Source organism: Rhinolophus ferrumequinum, chromosome 26 (assembly GCF_004115265.2).
Source record: "Rhinolophus ferrumequinum isolate MPI-CBG mRhiFer1 chromosome 26, mRhiFer1_v1.p, whole genome shotgun sequence".
Lineage (NCBI taxonomy): Eukaryota > Metazoa > Chordata > Mammalia > Chiroptera > Rhinolophidae > Rhinolophus > Rhinolophus ferrumequinum.
The window spans coordinates 9,498,563-9,520,540 of NC_046309.1; the positions used below are offsets into that span (position 1 = coordinate 9,498,563).

The 21,978-nt window shown below is 47.3% G+C and overlaps 1 protein-coding gene across 1 annotated transcript in view; it reads left to right on the forward strand.

The window, feature by feature from the left end:
• Positions 1 to 5,722: 5,722 nt before the first annotated feature.
• Positions 5,723 to 21,978, forward strand: part of PARP12 (poly(ADP-ribose) polymerase family member 12) — a 34,970-nt gene continuing 18,714 nt past the window's right edge. Inside the window, exons 1-4 of the mRNA XM_033099182.1 lie at positions 5,723 to 6,159; positions 10,205 to 10,340; positions 13,048 to 13,339; positions 18,340 to 18,441. Of these exons, the coding sequence (XP_032955073.1) occupies positions 5,831 to 6,159; positions 10,205 to 10,340; positions 13,048 to 13,339; positions 18,340 to 18,441 (859 nt within the window). The 5' untranslated portion in view covers positions 5,723 to 5,830. The remainder of the gene's footprint in view (positions 6,160 to 10,204; positions 10,341 to 13,047; positions 13,340 to 18,339; positions 18,442 to 21,978) is intronic.

Consider the following 21,978-nt stretch of genomic DNA (forward strand, 5'->3'; position numbering starts at 1 on the left):
CACCTCATGATCCAAGGTGATCCAGCCAGAGAGGGGAGGAAGGGTGAAGCTGTCATCACTTTATAATTTCTTTATTCTTTAAAGTCCTAAAGCCGGGACTTTGGAGGCCACGAAAACTAAGCCCCCTAATGTCTGGGTGACCTTGGACAAGTTACTGAATCCCTCTCAGTTAAGTCTCAGTTTTTTCAGCTCTAAATGGGTGTAATGGCAGCTTCTACTTCATATGCTTGTTACGAAAAATAGATGAGTTGTAAAGCATGTAGCAATGTGCAAAATAAATGTAATAGTAACTTTATATTCTCTCATTTTCAAGTCCATTGCTCTCTTCTTAATTACTTCAGAATAACCCCGAGAACAGAGAACAAAGGAACCATTATTTCTGGACCTTCCACGTCTTTGCAGAGTGCTAAGCACATAGTGGGTACTGCCTGAGGATACGCTACTTTAGATACTTGTCACTGTATGGCCTCCTTCCCTTGGAGCTTCGCTGGGCTGTGGCTGTCCTGGAGTAAACGCACCCGTCTCACATCTGCTAAGTCTTGCCCCGTGGCAGCTACTGCCTGTTGCCTCATGGTTCACGGAACACTTCAGGTCTCGGCTCTGCCGAGACCTCTAGGACACCACTGTGCTCTAGAAATGGTTCTGCCAGCCCACGCTGGCCTCAGCAGAGGGAGGGGCAAGATGGGAAGGGCCACACTGGCCTTAACAGCACTTCCCACACGTAGAGCTAAGCATACTGACAGGAGTTACAAGAGGGTTTGCACAGTAGAAATTAAAACTTGAAATTTGTCCATTAAATATGATTATCTCTCACAGCCCAAGGGAAAAATGAACCATTTTCAGAAACACCCCATTTCCTGTCCTTGTTTCTATTTTAAGACCCTCTTTTCCCACTTTCTTCAGTCTGTTATTTGTTGGGGGTCCTCCAGAAGATGGTAATAATGGTACCCTCAACCTGCATAATTGGGAAGAGCTTAAAGGACTATTAATAAATGAGTGTGCAGGGGGTAGGGAAAGCAACAAGGGATGGCGGCATCCTGGGGCTAGCAACAGAGAAGGAGCCATTCCCACCCCCGCGAGATCAGGGAAGGGAGAAATCACTAGAATGCAGAGGAAGAGCTGTGTGGAGAGGGCTTCCCACAGGAGTGGTGCCCTCGGGCACAAGGAGACAGCCAACCACCCGGGGGGACAGGCAGATGGGTGAGTACCCTGGCCTCACCCTCGATCTCTTGCCAGGCCCTCTCACGGGTGGGTACTGCTGGGAGCTGAACAGCCAGGAATCCCCCTTGACCCCATCCATAGAGGCCAGCCTTTGGGAACACAGAGCAGGGTGGAGGCGGGTGGAGAGTGGACCTGGGGGGGCAAATGGAAACGATCCAGCACAATTCGTCTACTCTTGGAAATTTCAACACCCACCTCTTGAGAAAACCAGCCTCTTCTACCAAGAAAGAGTGATTTCACCCCAGGGCACAGTCTTCAATAGTCTGCAATAACCACCAGCAGTGATTCTCCCAAAGTCTGAGTTAAGAGTAACAGTCAAGAATAAGAATGTCAGTCAATTACAGTATTGGGCGGGGGAGGACAGGAAGGTGGACTTCGGCCAATCTGTGAGGCTGGGGAGGACTTAGTCCCTCCTGAGGGTTTTTTTTTTTTGCCAATGGGAGGTGAAGGCGTGCCTATTCTCTTCGGTTTAAGGGCTAACTACTTGTATTAGTTTGCTAGGGCTGCTGTAACAAGGCACCGCAGACTAGGTGGCTTTCACAACCGATTTCTCATCGTTTTTGAGGCTAAAAGTTGGGGTTAGCAGGGTGGATTCTATCTGAGGGCCATAAAGGAGTGATCCATTCCAGGCCTGTCTCCTGGACTTGCAGGTGGCCAACTTCTCCCCACGTCTTCACATCATTTTCCCTCAGTACATGTCTATGTCCACATTTTCCCTCCTTATAAAGATACCAGTCATACTGAATTCGGGCCCATCCTAATGACTTCATTTTAATTTCTCTCTTAAAAGTCTCTGTCTCCAAATACAGTTAACATTGTGAAGTACTGGGGGTTATGACTTCAACATATGAACTTTGAGGGGAACACAATTCAATCTATAACACTACTGGAGCAAGTCATACATATACAAACAATAACAGACTAAGTTTATAAATCTACGTTTTAAAAAAGAAGAAACATTTTTCTTACTACCACATTGTCTGCTTAGACTCTCCTGACCACCATAGTGGTGACTAAGTGCGTAAGAAATGTGTTCCTTCCAGAGTCGCTGGCCTGCTCAGAACCCTTGAAACGACCCCTTTACCTTCAGTCAGATGAAGTTTGGGGGCAGGGCTTCTAGCCCTACCCATGTCCAGAGCAAATCCCCAGAGATAAATACAGTTTTATTTATGTATTCTGGTGTTGGCATTGTGGTGATATTTGCTTTCTTCCTTCCTCAAATACTGGGTGTGTCAAAAAAATGTATACAAAGGGACACTGTGGTCAGTGTTGCTCAAGCAGTAGTTTGCTGTCATGAGAAGTGTCTGGACGCTGATGGTAACCACTTTGAGCACCTCTTGTCATTGCAGAAGTCAAACGTGACTCGTATTCGTCTTTTGTTATTGGTGTATGTTGAGTATTACAATTTTAACAGTTTTCCTTTCTTAAAATGTATATACATTTTTTTCACACCCTCTGTATTCACTGAGTATCAGGTACTAGCTAGGCTCTGTGGAGGTCAGTGGGAACAAGACAGGGTCCCTTCTGTCAGAGCAGGGGTTATAGCCAAGGAAAAAGCACTGTGCTCGTCATTACGATAGCACCACCGGCTGGTCTGCGGTCACATGGGTCCCATGCCTGGTATCGAGCTGAGTCAGCAGTGCAGACTTTCTCTTCCCTCTGTAGGAATTATCTCTGCCCATCAGTGATGTTCCCATGACCTGAGCCACAGAGCGTGCCGTGGACACTGTCTGCTCTGCCCAGATACCTTCGGATCCCTTTTCCCGTCTCTGCTCCCATCTGCACGTTTTGCTACCCAGGTGCAGGAGCAGAGCACCAGAGGGTCTAGGGCTTTCTTCCTGCCCCTGTGCCTGCTCCCCCACAAGCCTTACCCCATGCTGGATGGATGACTGGATGATGGTACCGGGGTCTGATAGCCCAGGGGAGGGACAAATTCTGAGTATTTACAGTCGATCCTCCTATTCACAGATTCTGTATTTGCAAATTTATCCTTGCACTAAAATTAACCAATCACTATGTGAGGTACTTCCACGGGCACACACAAAGTGAGGCGGCATTCTGCCTTCTGTTTCAGCTCTTATAAACAAGTGTCCTTTCTGTGGTCTATTTAGTGCCATGTTTTTCACATTTTGGTGCTTTTTGTTGGTGATTTCACTGTTTAAAAGGACCCCCAGGCATAAGTGCTGAAGGGCTGTCTAGAATTCTGAAGTGCAAGCAGGCTGTGTCGTGCCTTATGGAGAAAATATGTGTGTTAGGTAAGCTTCGTTCTGGCATGAGTTATAGTGATGTGGGCTGTGAGTTCGATGTTCATGAATCAACAAAATATATTAAAGTGTCTTTAAGCAGAAACACACACAAAACAAAGTTGTGTGCTAATCCAAATTGCCAAAAACGTGACCAGAGGCTCGCAGGCAGTGTACTTCCCCTAGGAGCGATGATTTGGTATTGGCTAATTCAGTGTTCACAGCGACTCATGAGAATCCAGTGTGAGGCATACATGTGGCCTTCTAGATTCCTGGAAATAAGTTGGAGCTTTTCAAAGCCCCAGTGGACATCTCATTCTGCAGCTTTTCCTTTTAAGCTTTTTGGTTGGTTTATTGTTTGTCCCAAATGTTATCCATTGCCTCAGCATGATGTTACAACAACCCATGGGGAGAAGCCATTAGGATTGGGCTAGTTCCTTCCCAGCAATGTGCAATAAATACCAGCCTTTTCAGGAAGTGTTCCAGGGCACCACTGGACCGGTCAGATAATGACTTACTTGGGACTGAGGCTTTGAAAGAGGTCCAGCTCTGTTCTGCTCGGTCTGGGTACAGGTTCGGGGAATGTGGGCTGTTAGTTTTCAAGGCTGCCATGGAGCTGGGAAGAAGATAGGATTAGGGTTAAGTTAGAATGCTACAAAGCTTGATGTGCTTACTTAGATTCAGCTGTTTTTCTTGACTAAATGCTAAATGAATTGCTGCAAGACTTTCGTTAATTTCCAGAATTCTGAAAACATTGATTCTGACTATTTTTGGAGTTTTTTCCATTGCTTGTAGGGAAGGGCAACCTTTCTGAGTTTTTCCAGTATTTACTCCAGTATTTTCACTGACATCACCCTTACTTTCTTTAAAAAATATTATTTTATTGCAAAACAATATTAAAACCATAATTATAATTAAATATTTAATGAAAAATGAATTTTTCCACACAAACTGAAAAAACAAAACACCAATTAAAATCTGAGAGAAAAACTGCCCCGCATTCATTCCCATTTGTCTATCTAGCTTTCATCCACACACTGAGCAGATTTTTATATTTTTGTAGTAATATTATAAATAGAATTTTATGTTCATTTTAATACTGTAAATATTTTTTTCACAATCTTTCCGCCCCTTATCTTCCTTTTTCCACTTTCCTAGTACCTCCTACTGCCTACTCCCTACAACCAGTGTGAATGCAAACAGCACAGTGTGTGGCCTTCCTTAGCCTTCTCCAAGCTCATTCAAAAATATCCTGCCACATTCACACACAAATAGGATTCTCTTTTTGCCATTGACTTCGCCATTTGTACAAGGCTTTTTCACTTAACGGCACATCATGGACATGTCTCTCCGTCGATAACGTAGGTTGTTCAAGCTTAGTCTGGACAACAATCAACCCGTTGTTCCCAGTACCTACCACCCCCACCTAATTTACGTACTGTTCCTTTTACATCTAGAAGATTCCCGAAAGATTCCTGGGTCAAAGGTCACGCACACCGAAATTCTAATAGCTATTCCGTGATGACTGTCCCCCAAGTCTCTAACAATTCACATTTCCATCCACAACTCAAGATCGTGTCCCTAACTTCCAAATGGTCTTTCAATATTCACTCCTTAATTCAGCAGGGGTGCGGGGACACGAATCGGTTTTTTAAACGGACATATTGTATATAGCTCCTCTCTTACGTTTAAAATGAGGGCTTCGCTGCCAGCACTGACGAGAGAGGAGCATTTCAGCCCGTGTCGCAGGTCGGGGTGATACTTTTCACCTGGGGTGCTCCCCAGGGTCGTCGTCCGCGTTTACGTGAGCCGTCTACGAAGCACGGGTTGGCGTCGGCTCCGTTTCGCCGGGACCCAGGGGGCGTCCCAGGGCCAGGGGGCGTCCCAGGGGGCGTCCCAGCCTCCTCCGCAAACGCGCCGCGTGCAAAGGCTCGCGATTTTGCGGGAGCGCCATTGCCAGGCGCTCGGGCCTCAAGTGAGGCAGCTGCGCGAGCTCCCGGGTGTCGCCCCTCCATCTTCGAGGTGAAGCGCTTCGAGAGGCGCAAAGCACTGCCCCAAAGGCAGGGATTTTTCTCCCAAGCGCTTCGAGGGACCCGGTGAAGCCGGCGGAGCCCCTGCAGCCTCCCGACCGAGCCATGTTCTCCGCGGGCTGGCCGGGCGCCTCCGCTGCGGGCCCCGCGGCCGGAAGGCGCCGGGAGCCGCTCAGCTGCGGGGCCGTGGGCGTGGCGAGGCAGCACAGATTCTGTTTCTCCCCGACCAGCGTCAGCTTTCAGTTTCGTTTCCCGCTGCCGTCTCCTTCCCGCGGGAGCCGCCAGGCCAGCCGGCGATCCGACGGGCAGCGCGCTCCCGTCCCCGCCGCCGCGGCCATGGCCCAGGTCTCCGCCGTCCGCGAGGTAACCCAGGTGCTGTGCGCGGCCGGGGGCGCCTTGGAGGTGGAGGAGCTGCGGCGCCGCTTGCGGGAGCCCGTCGGCGCGGACGCCCTGGAGCGCCTGCTGCGGGTGCACCCGCACTTCATGGTGGCGTCGCGGGCGGCCGAGGGCGGCGCGGCGGCGGCCAGACGGGTGGCGCTGGCCGTCTCGGACCTGCGCCTCTGCCGCGACCACCAGGGCACCAAGGCCACCTGCGTGGGGCTCTGCTCGCAGCTGCACCTCTGCAAGTTCATGGTCTACGGCGCCTGCCATTTCGCGAGGGCCGGGTAAGGCGCGGCGCCGGCCCGACGGCGGGCGGCGGTGAGGGAGCGTCGGGCGGGAGGAGGACCGGGGGGCCTCCGCTCCCGGCCCGTGCGCGGCTCTTCTTAGCGATTGAGGAGGCAGTTGAGTGGCCGTCCCCTTTAATTCTCCTCCTGGAACATTTATTGAGCGCCTACTGAATACTTGGTACTGTGTAAGGGACTCGGTGGAACCCTGCCCTCGAGGCATCTGCCGTCTGAGTGTAACTTAGGGTGCGGTACCCGCGGGGACACTCGGGGTGTGGAGGTACGGGGTGGGGGTGGGGTGAGTGGTCTCCTATGAGGCGGGGAGGGGATCGTTCTGCAGGAGAGGGGCTGCGTCTGGCCTCCCAGCGCCCCACGACGCCCGGTGTCCAGAGCTTTGAGGGCCACGCCACCCACGGCTTTCTCGCCGGCAAGGTTCCTGGGGGACTGGTTTCGGCTGCCCTCCAGCCATACCCCTCCTGGGTGCCCTTTGGTTTCTGGAACATTTCCAGCCTTGGCTCATCTGGTGGCCTTTGCTCCTCCTGGAATGGAATGCCTTTCCTGGTTTGCCCCATGAATCCTTCGGGCCTCGCCTTACACACCACTTTCCTTTTGAGCCCTGTCTTCCTCTCCATCACATTGTCCTGTTGAGTCTTTTCACAGCGCCCATCACATTCCCCTCCCCTCAGGAGAAGGGAAGTTGTGCGGGCAGGGCCACCTGTCAGCCCTGGCGGGTGGTCTCCCTCTGCACACAGCAGGTGCCCAGTGAGATTTGTGCAATGGCTGGACTAGGGTTGGGTTCGAGTTTGGACCTCACCCTGAAGGTCATAGGGGGCATTAAATGGCAGGAGAGAGCAGCCGCCAGGTCTGCATTTCTGGAAGCTACAGGTCAGGTCGTGGTGTGGATGCGGGTTTACAGGAGGATGTGATGGGGACCTGTTTGGACATTAGTCCAGTTCTCTAACAACATGAGTTCCTTTTCTTCCCGTTTGTTTGGCTTAACAGTAGACATTTCTCGCTCGTGTCAGGTCCAGTAGTCACGTGTGGGGTAGAGGCTTTGATTCCGGCAGTCGTTCGGAGACCTAGGCCTGCTGAGCTCGACTCTGCCCTCTTCAACCCTCGGCTCTTAAAGCCACTCCGGGGATCTGGTTCCAGGAAGCAGGTGGAGAAGATGCGCAGTTCAGGTTGGACAGTTGTTACGGGGCAGGTCTGGAAGTGGTGGACATTCTTCCACCCGCATTCTCTGCCCCGCAAGGTGTCTGGTGACCCCGCCTACATGGGGGCAGGGGGTGAGGGCTGGGAAATGGAGTCCCTGGGAGGCAGCTGCCCAGAAATACTTACCTTAGAATATTCCAGTGCCCAGATAAGGCTTTAAGAAGAAGGGGTGTATACGTGAGAAATTTGGGAGAAATGGCGAGTGGGCGAGAGTGTGGTGACAGGATATGAGAGAGGTGATGACTCAGTTTACTGTGGCCTGAGAGGTGACTTACTTTTCTCGGATTGTTGCTGAGAGAGCAGGAGAGGATTTTGTTGTGAAGTTTCCCCAGGGGTATGAAGCTTGAGAGGACGGCCAGGGCTCCGATTGACTGGTTTGGAAATTACTGGGCAGCATAAGGCTGGGGCTCCAGGAGTGGGTCAGATCTGAGATGTGGCCTGAAGCTGGAACCCTGGGAAAACTGGGCCTTCAGGGCCCGGGGAAAAGGGGCTCCTCGGGAGAATCAGGAGCAGCAGCTGGAGAGGAAGGCAGGCACAGTAAATGGTGCGTGGATGGCCCTAATGATGCGGATAACGGGTGCGTCTTAATGTCTGTACTTAGTCAAGTAAAGATGGCAGCCCTATTCTTAGGGTAGTTCCCACAATTTGGGGTCAGATTTTCCTTGTCTTGGAAATCTGGACTTCTGGTATTTACTGGCCTGGATGATTCTGAGTTTTATTCATTCCTCACCTTTTTTTTGATGTTCGTTCACACAAGACAGTTTCTTGAACCTTCCTTCTCCAACTGTTTCTGGGTCACGTACAGGGGGAGAGTGTGTGTGATCGGCTGTATTTCGTATGCTTTTCTTGTCTTCCTGAACCTCAGGTCAGCTGTTGCAGAAATAGATCCTCTCTGCTGCTTTTGCTCATTGGTTACATCTGGGGAGGGTCCCCAGTCCCTGACTTCCGTTCTGTGCATAGGGGGCAGTAAGCACCACGGTCAAGAGCACAGCCCCAAAGACAAGCCTGCCTCCTTCCAACCTGCCTCTGCTCCTTGCTAGCTGGGTGGTCTTGGGCAAGTTGCTTTATATAACTCAAGCCTCAGTTCCATCACCTGCAAAATGGAGATAATAATATCACCTACCTCAGAGGCTTGTTGAGGACTGAATGAATTAACTCACAAAATGTTGGGCAATCCTTGTTCGTGATAAATGCTCAACAAGTTTTAGTGGTCATCATCATTATTACCATGATTAGATAGATTTGGCTCTGGCAGTACCGATATTAGCCCCTCTGCCTAACACGTTTGTCCTTCTCTCCTTGCCTGGGTCCTCTTCAACCTTAAGTACTTGGCTCAGGCCCTCTCGTTTGCTTCTCGACTTTCATCAGCCTCAGGTGTCCCTCCTCTGCACTGATACATTCAGAGCACAGCTGACCTTGCACTTCCCACTGCATTCTAGATGAGAGAGAGAGAGAGAGAGAGACAGGAGTCAAGATGACTCCAAGGGTTTAGGCCGGTGATCGGGGAGCCTGTGGAAGGTGCAGGTTTGGGGGAATCGATTAGAGGTTCAGTTTTCTTTTGAGATGCTTATAAGCATGTGTCTGAGTCAAGCAAATGCTATTTGCCCGACTCTTCCAGGTCATGTTGACACAGGTGATCGTTTGTACTCTTTGCGTCACTGAGGCATAGTGCCAGTGCCTGGTGCCAGTGCTTGGCTCACAGTGAGTGTTTAACAGGGGCTTGTTGGTAGAAACAGTGGAGTCAGGGAGCAGGAAAAAAAGGGCTGGGCCTCTGGGTGTGTGTGTTTGTAAACACTTATGACCATAAGGGGTCAGCATTCATTTATTCAGCCAGTGTTGAAGTGTACAGTGATTGGTACATTGTGACTGTTCTTTGGGAAACAGCCCTGCCATTCTCATCAGAAACCTGCCGAGAGGTGCTATCCTGGGCTCCAGAACTCACGTTACTGTCTCTTCCTCTGTAAATAAGCATTATGTTTTATTGTTGCATAGCCATGCAGGTTTTTCTCTGATGCTTTGAAACAACGTCAGGACCTGTTCTTGAAAAATTACGTATTTTCCCCCCTTTCTTCTGCCCCTCCTCACCCCCAGCCGTTGTTTCTCAGTCTAGTTGTGTAGGACACAGCTCCCTGGCCCATGCTGGTATGAGGAGCCTTGCGCTCCCCCCGGCTGAGGAACGGGGTTGCCGGTCACCGGTCGGTGCTCACAGCGGCTCTCGCCGGCTGCCGGCCTCAGCTGCTGGCCACTGGCCGCTCATGGCAGCACAGGGCAGCCCACGGCAGCCCAGCTCCAGGGAGAGCTGTTGTTCACAGTCTTAGCTGTAGAGGGCGCAGCTCACTGGCGCATGTGGGAATCGAACCCTCAGCGTTAGGAGCACCGCGCTCTAACCACCTGAGCCACTGGGCCGGCCCGAAAAATTATCTTACAGACTGATTTTACCAGCTGTATTAGTTTACTCGGGCTGCCATGACAAGTTACCACAGGCTGGGTGGCTTAACCAACCAGAAATTTATGTTCTCAAAATTCTAGAGGCTAGAAGTTAGAGACATCAAGGGTTGGTTTCTTCTGAGGCCTCTCTCCTTGGTTTATAGATGGCCATCTTCTCCCTGTGTTCTCACATTGTCTTCCTTTTGTAGCATCTGTGTCCTAATCCCCTCTTCTTATAAGGACACCAGTCACACTGGGTTGGTGTGACTTCATTGTAACGTAATCACTTTAATAACTCTTGTTTCCAAATACAATCACTTCTAAGGTACTGGGCGTTAGGACTTCAACGTAAGAATTTTGGGGAGACACAGTTCACACGTGACACCAGCTTTGCTCTGCTTTGCAGGAAGAACTGTAAGAACGGTCACACCTTGACAAGTGATCACAACCTGAGTGTGCTTAAAACTCATGGCGTCGACCACCTCAGCTACAGTGAGCTCTCCCAGCTGTTGTTCCAGAACGACCCCTGGCTCTTGCCGGAGGTAAGTGCCAGGAGGCAGTGTGTGCGTGTGCAAGGAATTGGGGAGAGGCCAGAAGGTTGGAAGATAGGAAATATGATGGTAGAAGAGAAGCCAAGGCCCCCATTGTGACCACTGGGGTCTGCCTGAAGGAGACCTAGATTGAATTCCTGGCTCTGTGACCTTGGGCCAACCTTGCCCCTTGAAGCCGCCTTTCCTTCTGTATCAGTTGGGCTGCTACCTCCTTTACAGCACTTCTGTGAGGTCAGGGGAGGCTGTTTGGCCAGTGGCTGCAGCAAGATGTTATTTACACAGAGCCAAGGGGATGAGAAACTCCCGCCAGCCCTCCCTGTCTAGTAGGACTGGAGCCACGCAGGTGTCACTGGACCCAGTTTGGTCTGTGGAGAAGCTTTCCAGGGCTGCTGACAGACAGAGGATGCACTTTCTACTAATGTAGTTGCACCCAGGGAAGTTGGAACTTTAGTTGATATGAATTCTCATATTGCATTTCAGACATTAACCACTTGTTTCAAAACTCACTGCAGTGGTCATAACATGAGTTCGATTCCTTCTAGAAGCAGACACCAACATGGGATTAGAAGTGTGAGAGATTTATTGGGGATGCAGCAGAAGAAGTTGGGGTGAGCTTTCAGGCAGTGATGCAGGTCTGACATCTGTGGCAGGAGAGGGGGAAGGAAGAGGACCGGATAGGAAGAGATCCTGACTACAGTTCCAGGAAAGCTTCTGCGTGGCCAGCTGGCAGTTCTGAGCTAAAGGTTTCCTTGTTGGAGGCAACCTGGACTCCCTAGAATGCTGTGCTCCGTCATTGGCTGGGAGCGTCCCCTGGGAGTGTGGCCTCTGTGAATAAAGTGGTGGCTCCAGAGGGCAGCAGCTGGGCAGAGTTAATTGTGCTCTGCCGCAGGTCTGAGCGGTGCCTTCCTATGGCCAGCACGGGTTACATGAGATGCTCGGACACTGTTCCTCCAATGAGGCAACAAATTAGATGGGTATATTTTAAATATACCAAAGATATTGTGGTATAGTTTAATGAAAATGTTACCGTCTGATTCCATGAAAATCACCCATTTGAGAAAGGTGCTACATAGCATAGTGGCTGGCACATGATAGGTATTGACATTTTTCTTTTGTCTTTTGAAAATTAGTATTGATTTGCTTCAGCTAACCTTTGTTGAATATCCACTATGGGTCAAGCACTGGTGATAAGGAGAGAAAAGAGCCCATTCTGCCCTCCAGGAGGCGTGTCAGCTGGGTCAGACACAAGTGGGCAGATAGTCGTGAGGCACTGTTTCAGATGCTCTAATAGAAATGAGCACGGTGGTCTCGGGGGCGGGAAAGGTGTCCTGGCCTCGATGGTGCCTGCTTAGGAATTGAAGGATGAAGGAAGAGGGAAGCACAGAGAGGAGGGAAGCTGGCACGGTCAGGGGACGACATGTAGGTCAGCACAACCTGGCTGTAGTATTAGAGAGGGGAGAACGAGAAATGGGTGGGCAGAGGCTTATCCAGGCAGCCTTCTGTATCCCAGGAAGGAGTTGGGGGTAGGTTTGCGTTTGGAGAGCGGGCGTTCGCACTTCAGAGAGATCGTCTTGTCAATAGCGTCATAATGAATCAGAAGGTGACCAATTGGGAGTGTGTAGCCTGGGTGTGCAGGTTGGTTCAGAACACAAATGGGAGCTGAGACTATAAACTCGGACCCAGTGCAGCTTTTCTACCAAGACACTTGCTCTCTGGCTCGCCCCCTTATCAGATGACCAGCTGGGGGCTGCCACCGTGAATCGAGAACCCACTGTGTTCCAGGCATTGTATTAGGCACTTCATGTATTTCCCATGTACTCCTCAGAATAACTCAGGAATGTAGGTGGGGTTATTCCCGTTTGGGGGATTAAGAAACTGAATCTCAGAGCGGGGCTTGCTGAAGGTCAGGCAGCTTATAAGTGGCAGAATCAAGGTAAGGGCCCAGCCTTCTCTGGCCTTTCCCGTGGAGCTTCCTTTCTTAGAGTGGGGTCCCTGCTGAAGCTTGCTCAGTATGAATTGAGTGAGTGGGCCCTTGGTAGGCACTGGCCTGGTTCCCATTTACAGGAATTTGGAGTGTAGAGGAGAAGGAGCAGTTGATTCAAGTTCAAGTCCCAGCTTTGCCAACAACCCAATTCAACAGCCGTGATATGTGCTAGATGGCTGTGTGACCTAGGGCAAGCAAGTTAACTTCCCTGAGTCTCAGTTTGCTCCCTTGAGAAATGAAAGGGCTGTATTTGGCCTTCTCTAAGATTCTTTAAACTCTCAGAACCTCTCAGAACCTGGATTGTAGAAAAAAAGAGTTGGGAAAAACGGGGGTCTAGGCAGGGGATAGTTGGTGAATCGGGAAAGGGTGTAGGTAGAGTGTAAGGGAGGTTAGGAGCTGTTACGCGATTTGCATTAAAATGTCTCCTGTAAAGGGAGCAGCTCTGATCAGTTTGAAGTTCTTTGGATTTTTCCAGGGGAGGGGCTTGTTCTGAGCCGTCTGCTGTCCACCCGCTTCCCATTTTGGCCAAGGGCATATGTTAACAACCATCCATCTAGAGTGAGGGACTTTCTCAGCTGTGTGGCCTGTGTGGATAACAGAATCACAGCAGTGGCTAGATTTTTAGAAAAACTTCTAACCAGTGAACTGGTCAGTAGGAGGTGGTGTCTTGTGAGACTTTCTTAAGCTGCCGTCTTTTTTCTTTTCTGTCAACAGATCTGCTTTCACTACAACAAAGGAGATGGACGCTATGGCTCTTGTTCCTTTAAGAAGCAATGTATCAAACTCCATGTCTGCCAGTATTTTTTACAGGGTGAATGCAGGTTTGGCACCAGCTGTAAGAGAGCCCATGATTTCTCTAGTTCTGAGACTCTGGAAAAATTGGAGAAGTTGGGCATGAGCTCAGGCCTGGTGAGCAGGCTGCCTTCCATTTATAGAAATGCTCATGACATCAAGAATAAGGGCTCCACGTCTGCCAGAGGGGCCCTCCCTGCCCCTGGGCCTTCGGGTAAGTCCTTGGGCTTGTGCCCTGGATTCTGGCTGCAGAAGTCTTTGCTTCTTTTGTAAAATGCAGTTAGTGATCCCTTCCTAGTTCGTGGGGGTTGTGAGGATGAGTTGAAATCATGGTCATGAACAAGAGGTACGTTCTAGAAAGATGCCAGGTGGTGTTGATGGTGAATGAATTCCTAGTGAGCCTCCCCTGCGTTGAGATGGGAGACTGCTGCTCCTGTGTGGTCCTCCCTCTGCCCCCTGGAGAGCTTGCCTTTCAGTGAGGCACCCCAAAGTTAGGAATGAGGTGCTGCACAACTCTAGGGGTGTCCTTTGCATTGCGTTCTGTTTCGATTTTTTAAAAATGAGTGAATGAAGCATATTTTAGTTTTGGCTCTCTTCTTGACATGAATAAATGGATTTTTGTTTTGTGTGTGTGTGTGTGTAAGTCGTAAATGTGGTTTGTTACTGCTCATCTGCAGCACTTGGACAGTGCCTGGCACACAGTAGGCACTCACATATTGGTTGAATGAATGAGCCTTCTAGGAGAAGTATTACTGTTTTTTTAAAGGAATGTCCGGCTTAGTGATAGGCACAGGCGGGTTCTGAGCAGAGCCTGTTTCTGTAATAAGCATTTCTTGAGTACCTGTTATGTGGGAAGTGAATAACGTGGTCCCTCGGGGAGGTTATGACACATTAGTGTCCTTTTGCATTTCACAGTATCAGCTGTTGGCTGGCCATTCTGGTTACCCATTCTTTCATTCAACAAATTTGAGTGCTTGCCGTGTGCTAGCCACTGTCCTGGGCCCTGGTTATGCCTTGGTGACTGAGGCATGGCTTCCCGCAGGCATGCACAATCAAACCCATTTGTTAGCTGTAGTGCTATCTGGGATTTTTTTTTTTTTTAATTATTTATTTTTTAATTTATAGGGGTGACAATTGTTAGTAGAATTACATAGATTTCAGTTGTGCAATTCTGTATCACATCATCCATAAATCACACTGTGTGTTCACCACCCAGAGTCAGCTCCCCTTCCATCACCGTACATTTGATCCCCCTCACCCTCATCCCCCACCCCCCAACCCCCTTACGCTCTGGTAACCACCAAATTACGTTCCCCAGATTAATTTTCAAACCCCGTGGCCATCCTGTGGTCACCGACTGCCCTCCAATCCCCTCACCCTCCCCCCCACCCCCCACTCCCCCCGCCCATCTAGCAACCCTCAGTTTTTCCTCATTGTCTCCCAAACAGTTTCTGATTAGTTCATTCACTTATTCTTTTCTTTAGAATCCGCAAATAAGTGAGATCATATGGAACTTATCTTTCTCTGTCTGACTTATTTCACTTAACATAATGTTCTCTAGATCCATCCATGTTGTTGCAAATGGTAAGATTTCTTTCTTCCTTATGGCTGCATAATACTCCATTGTATAAATGTACCACAGTTTCTTAATCCAGTCATCTACCGATGGGCATTTTGGTTGTTTCCATGTCTTAGCTATTGTGTATAGTGCTGCAATAAACATAGGAGTGCATAGAGATTTTTGAATTGAAGTTCTGGATTTCTCCGGATAGATACCTAGGAGTGGAATTACTGGATCATAAGGTAGTTCCATTTTCAGAATTTTGAGATACCTCCATACTGTTTTCCATAGCGGCTGCACCAGTCTGCAATCCCACCAACAATGCACAAGCGTTCCCTTTTCTCCACATCCGCGCCAGCACTTGTTGTTTGTTGATTTATTGATGATAGCCATTCTGACTGGGGTGAGGTGGTATCTCATTGTGGTTTTTATTTGCATTTCTCTGATGGTTAGCGAGGTTGAGCATTTCTTCATATGTCTGTTTGCCATCTGTATGTCCTTTTCAGAAAAATGTCTCTTCAAGTCCTCTGCCCATTTTTTAATTGGATCGTTTGTTTTTTTGGAGTTGGGTTGAGTAAGTTTTCCATAGATTTGTGATATTAATCCCTTATCAGATATATCACTGGCAAATATCTTTTCCCATTCAGTAGGATCCCTTCTTGTTTTATTGATGGTTTCCTTTGCTGTGAAAAAACTTTTTAGTTTGATATAATCCCACATGTTTATTCTTTCTCTTAGTTCCCTCGCGCGAGGGTGTATATCAGTAAAAATCTTACTCCGGGTAATGTCTGAGAAGTTTCTTCCTATATTTTCTTCTAGGTATTTTATGGTTTCAGACCTTACATTTAAGTCTTTAAGCCATTTTGAATTTATTTTTGTATATGGTGTAAGGAGGTGGTCCAACTTCATTTTTTTGCATGTGTCTGTCCAGGTTTCCCAGCACCATTTATTGAATAGACTGTCATTACTCCATCGTACATTCTTGCTTCCATTGTCGTAGATTAAATGGCCATATAGGCGTGGATTTATTTCTGGACTCTCTATTCTGTTCCATTGATCTATGTGTCTGTTTTTATGCCAGTACCATGCTGTTTTGATTACTGTAGCCTTGTAGTATAATTTGAAGTCAGGTATTGTTATACCTCCCACTTTGTTCTTATTTCTCAAGATTGCCTTTGCTATTCGGGGTCTTTTATGGTCCCATATAAATTTTAGGATTATATGTTCTATTTCTGTGAAAAACGACGTTGGCAGTTTGATAGGAATTGCATTGAATATGTATATTGCCTTAGGCAGTATGGACATTTTAACTATATTAATTCTTCCTATCCATGAACATGATATGTGTTTCCATCTATTTATATCTTCCTTCATTCCTTTCTTCAGTGTCTTATAATTTTCTGAGTATAGATCTTTTACTTCTTTGGTTAAATTTATTCCCAGGTATTTTATAGTCTTTGGAGCGATTGTAAATGGGATTGTTTTTTTAATTTCTCCTTCTGATGTTTTATTATTGGTATATACAAATGCAACTGATTTCTGAATATTAATTTTGTATCCTGCCACTTTACTAAATTCATCTATCAGCTCTAATAGCTTCTTGGTGGAGTCTTTAGGGTTCTCTATATATAGTATCATATCATCTGCATACAATGATAACTTTACTTCCTCCTTACCAATCTGGATGCCTTTTATTTCTTTTTCTTGTCTGATTGCTGTGGCAAGAACTTCCAGAACTATGTTGAATAGAAGCGGAGATAATGGGCATCCTTGCCTTGTTCCTGATCTTAGGGGGAATGGTTTTAGCTTTTCCCCATTGAGTATGATGTTAGCTGTGGGTTTGTCATATGTGGCCTTTATTATGTTGAGATAAGATCCCTCTATTCCCACTTTCTTAAGGGTTTTTATCATAAATGGCTGTTGGATTTTATCAAATGCTTTTTCTGCATCTATTGATATGATCATGTGATTTTTATTTTTCATTTTGTTAATGTGGTGTATCACATTAATAGATTTGCGGATGTTGAACCACCCCTGCATACCAGGGATGAATCCCACTTGATCGTGGTGAATGATCTTTTTAATGTATTGCTGAATTCTGTTTGCTAATATTTTGTTGAGGATTTTTGCATCTATGTTCATTAAAGATATCGGCCTGTAGTTTTCTTTTTTTGTGGTGTCTTTGTCTAATTTTGGGATCAGGGTGATAGTGGCTTCGTAAAAAGTGTTTGGGAGTCTTCCCTCCTTCTGGATTTTTTGGAAGAGCTTGAGGAGAATTGGTGATAATTCTTTTTTGAACGCTTTGTAAAATTCACCTGTAAAGCCATCTGGTCCAGGGCTTTTGTTTGTTGGGAGACTGTTGATTACTGATTCAATTTCCGTGGTGGTAATCAGTCTATTCAGGTTTTCTGTTTCTTCTTGAGTTAGCCTTGGAAGGTTGTACGCCTCTAGAAAATTGTCCATTTCTTCCAAATTGTCAAATTTGTTGGCATATAGTTGCTCATAGTAACTTCTTAAAACTCTTTGTATTTCTGCAGTGTCTATCTGGGATTTTTAATAGACCCCTTCCTAAAATACCAGATAAGTGTCTGGACTATCAGCAAACAGACTTATCCCGCTGATCTTATCTGAGTTTTACATTTTAAAATTGTCCTTGCCATATGTGTTTTTTCTTTACGTTTTCTTTAATTAATTTTGGTTAATGTCTTTAGTAGTATGAAGCCTAGAAGTAGACAGGTTTTGCTTTACATAGATCTTGAAGAGTTCATTTGGATTATGGCCTTAATAGAACCGGAGGGAAGGATAACCTACCCTTGGGAAGAGGGAGGTGACCTCCAGGGCTCCACAGGTGTGGGTTTTGAGGCCCAGCCTATGGATGTTTGAGGGGCCCATGAAAAAAAAGGGAAGATGAGTAACAAAATGACAGGTGATACTAAATAGGGAGGGTTTCCTGTATACTTATAAGGTGGTAGGTGTGGTGGGGGAAATATGATTATTAGGTGAGGGCTCATTGGAGCACTCCTAAGTGAAGGTAAACTTTGAAATCACTTACATGCCCTTTTGATATTAAAATTCTGATAATTAACCGAAAATTATTTGAGATTTTTTATTTTGAGAGGTAAGCTTTCCATTTATTGCTTTTCTCTTGGTATTGGTACCCAATTCTAATAGTTCATTAACAGGTATTTGCTGTTAGAATCAAATCCAGTTTATAAAATGCAGCCCTTCACTTGCCCTCTGGTGTCATCACCGCCTTAGATCCAGAAGGAATCTTAAGCTGTCTCAGTGTGTGGGATAGCGGTTCTCCCCAGGTTCCACCCTGGAGGTTATGATTGAGTCAGTCTGGGACAGAGCGGGTCCTTGTATTTTTAAATGGGTCTCCCAGTGAACTGGGTATACAGCCCGAGCTGAGAAAAGACCCCTCAGGGTGTCCTGGGTTTGGCAAGCCCTGAAAAGCAGAGACATACACCCACCTGTGTGTCAGGCGCTTTCCTCCCAAGCACTAGAGGATTTTGTGAAGTAGCCTGCCCACCCTTGTTTTGTGCAGGGAGATGAGTGAGTCCTCTTTTCTCTCCTTTGTATCTTGAACTACTCCAACCTCATAAATAAAGCTTCCATGGAGGCTGATAGGTCTTTGTGGTGTTTCTTTGTAGAAAGAAGAGACAGTTCAGGTTCTGTGTCCCCAACTACTACTAACGAAGAGGAGAATGACGAGATCTGTTTGTACCATATCCGGAAAAGTTGTAGCTTTCAAGGTAAGTTGGCGAAACCCTTCACCCATGTGCAGGTGGGATAACCGTGTCTCATTCCTGGAGCTCTGCTCTGAGGCCATCCTGATGTTCTCTCTCCCATCCAGAGAAGGTCGGGCCTTCTTAATCATGAGCTGCTGTGGCATTTGGCCAAACCAGTTCTGAAGCAGTTTTGTTGGCAAGTTGAGGATGGGAGGAATTAAATTTGAGTTTCTAAAAATCAAATTGTAGATGAGTTTTGGGGAACATAACTGGGTCTTGCAGCAAGTATGTGTCAATTGTTGACCCTTGGTCAGCTTAGCATGAGGTTACAGACGTGCATGAGACATGGGTGCCCAGTGAAGTGAGAACAAAATAAGTGTCCTTCATAAAGAGGGTTTGTAGCCTTAGAGGTGGCTTAGAAACCCGGCAGGCCCTTCCTGAGAAGGAGACACCCGCGTTCGCTCTTGGGGAGATGACTGATTAAGTTGGGCTTTTCTCTCCACAGTCCCTCTTTTACCAGAAGTAACAATTCTTGTGTGTATGTGTCTGTATCTTCACTAAACCTTTGTTTTCTTCTTACTGCTGTCCTGGGCTTTGATTGAAGAAAGATTCCTTCTTAAAATTTGTGACTCCTCCTAAAAAACAACCACAACTTCTTGTTTCATTTTCAGTCTTTAAAAACTACCCAAGCAATTCATGAATATTTTACTTTGTAAGAGAGTCAAATAATAGAGTAAAGTCTGAAGTCCTCCTTCAGCCGTCCGTGAAGGTAAACACATGCCACGTGGTCATGATACTTGTTTTACGTATTTTTCAACAGATTGGAGCATGTGACACATATTTAACCTGCTTCCTTTTCTTTACATTATATCTTGGAGGAATTTTCATGTTAGTGTCTGTAAGTCCATCTTGTTTTTAAAAATAATTGTGCAGTATTCAATTAGAGTGCTGTTGCATTGAGCACATGTATTTCCATAGATACATTCCTGGAAATGGAATGCTAGCTAAAGGAATACGTGCCATATATACACATACGTAGGTTTTTAAAATCAGCGTGGAGGTCTAATTTACACACAATAAAATGCACCCATTTGAAGTGTATACTCCGAGTTTTGGTTAATATGTCGCCCGTGTAACCATCACTGTCATCTCGATAGGGAACGGTTCCCTCATTCCAAAACTTTCCCTCAGGCCCTTGGAGAGTTCATCTTCAGCCCCCAATTTTCTGACCTCAGGCATTCCTTGATCTCCTTTTTATCACTGCAGATTAGATTTGCCTTTACTAGGACTTCATATAAGTGGAATCATACAGTATGTGGTATTTTGTGAATTTTTATGATTTTTCCCATTTTGGGGGGCTTATTTGAGCTCTCATATCGAGTTGCAAGAGTTTTGATGATTCTTTATACAAGTCTTTGTCAGGTATAGGCATTGAAAATACATTCTCCCAGTCTGTCTTTCATGTTCATTTTCTTTAGGGTATCTTTTGAAGAATGTTAAGTTTTAATATTGATATCCATTTTAATATTTTTTGATGGTGTGTGTTTTTTTGTACCTTAAAAATCTTTAGCTATTCCAAGCCCACAAAAATGTTTCACCTGTGGTGTTTTCTAGAAGTTTTGTAGGTTGAGCATTTATGTTTAGGTCTAACTGTAACTTGATCTGTTTTCTCTATTTCCTTAGGTATCGATTCTTCTGTGTGAGTTAGCTACCTGTCTGTGTCATTTTATCTTGTGTTTTGGGTGACTCGTGGTTGTCTGCTCATGTTGGTACTCAGAATCCCGTGGCAGGCTTAGCAGGGAAGAGGCAGTGTGCCTTGGTTGCGGGGTGGGCTGCTGGCATGTATCCTAGGACAGGGCTTTGGTGACTTGCTCGCTCACAGGCTTCTCTCCCTCTCCAGCCCTTCTGTCCACATTCCCATTCCATGGGCAAAACAGCAAAGTTGCTGAGTACAAGCACGGCACGGAGGGGAGCCTGCTCTGGGGAGTCCCTGTCATTCTCAGGGCCTCGTGTCTTCCTGTGCTTGCTACATTGAACTCTGAGTTTGTGAAGCTCCCGGCCCTTACGACTTCTGCATACTTTGTGTGTGTTTTTCTCTCTCCTTTTTCTCTATCAGTTTGATTCTGTCTGCTTCATAGTTTTAGGAATTCTTCAATATATCTGATCTTTTGATAGAACGTTTCATTGTTTTCTAGTGCTTTTGGATTTATTCTTGTCTGTGGCCTGTCGTTTCAAGGGCTGTAGGGAGACAGCGGATGTGGATGTGGCTACTTGGCCAAGTTGATTTGGTTTCTGTGGCTCACCTTCTGGAAAGCCCAGACTCTGGAATGCTGCAGTGGGGTGAGGAACATTAGAAAGAGGGAAGGAAACTGAGAAAGGGGACAGGAGGACCAGGGCAGATGTGGCAAAGGGGCCTCGTGCTTTCATCGCTGAGCTGGGCCTCAGCTCTTGCCAGCCACGGTGGCTGTGATAGCCTGCGTGCACCCTCCTCTTCCTGGCGCCTGCTGGCTTGGGAGTGGCGGGGGCTCCACGCTCAGCTAAGATTGAGAATCGGAAAGCAAGCGCTTGCTGTTTGAGCGCAGTGCCTGCCTTTGGCCCCCATGGCCTTCCCAAGGAAGTGTCAGCCTGGAAGGTGGTGGGTGTTGTGCCTTCGTAAGGGGAGAGCCTTTCTCCAGGCCATCCAGGACGGACCTGTGGCGTGGTGGCTGGAGGCGGTGACTGAACGCTTACCAAGGATCATTTCCCTTAGTGCCCTGAGGAGGGGACAGAAGGTCTTACTTACTGCGTTGTAACCTCTGGACCACAGCTTCGGCCTCATCGATCCAGGCCAAATATGTGTATTTAGTCAGGGTATCTCTAATCTTTTTTTTTTCTATTTCCTTTTTTTTCCCAAAAAGAGGCATTCTGCACCTTGTTGTGTATCTTTCTACCTCATAGCATCAGTCTGGGAGGCAGGTCTGTATCAGAGCGCACGGAGCTTCCCGTGCCTTTCCTTTCCTGTCTCCCTTCGCACTCACAACATTCCTGTGTGTGGATGTACCAGAACCTCAAAGGGTATAGAAGGTTGGGGGAGGGCCCTGTATGAGCCCAGGTGAGGCAGGAGGGAAGAGCTGGGAGCAAGCGAGGCCTCGGGCAGCCCGGGGGATTCATCAGCTGGAACCCGTAGATGTGGGCCAGTGTGTGTACGTCTGCAGGGGCATAGCAGTGTGTTCAGAGACCTTCAGGGTGTGTGTTGTGTGTTGAGGAGAGGTGAGTATGTTGGCAGGCAGAAAGATCAAAGTGCTAGAACCACCCTGCTGACCCCCTGTGCTTGAACGTGTTGGGGTTGGGATGGGTCTAGTAGAGCTAAAGCTGGCTCCGTTTTGATGTGACCACGACACGTCCGCCTGCCACATGAATAGCAGTGAGGCGTAGTCAGACTGCTACCTGCAGGGTGGAGCCTTCCGCCTTCTTACGATCAGTGTCTTCACTGTCATGAGATGAAAGTCATGTATAATGTAACCTGCTGACTTGTCTTTTTAAAAATCAGCGTAATGTCCTGTAAAAAAGGGAGGCATAAAA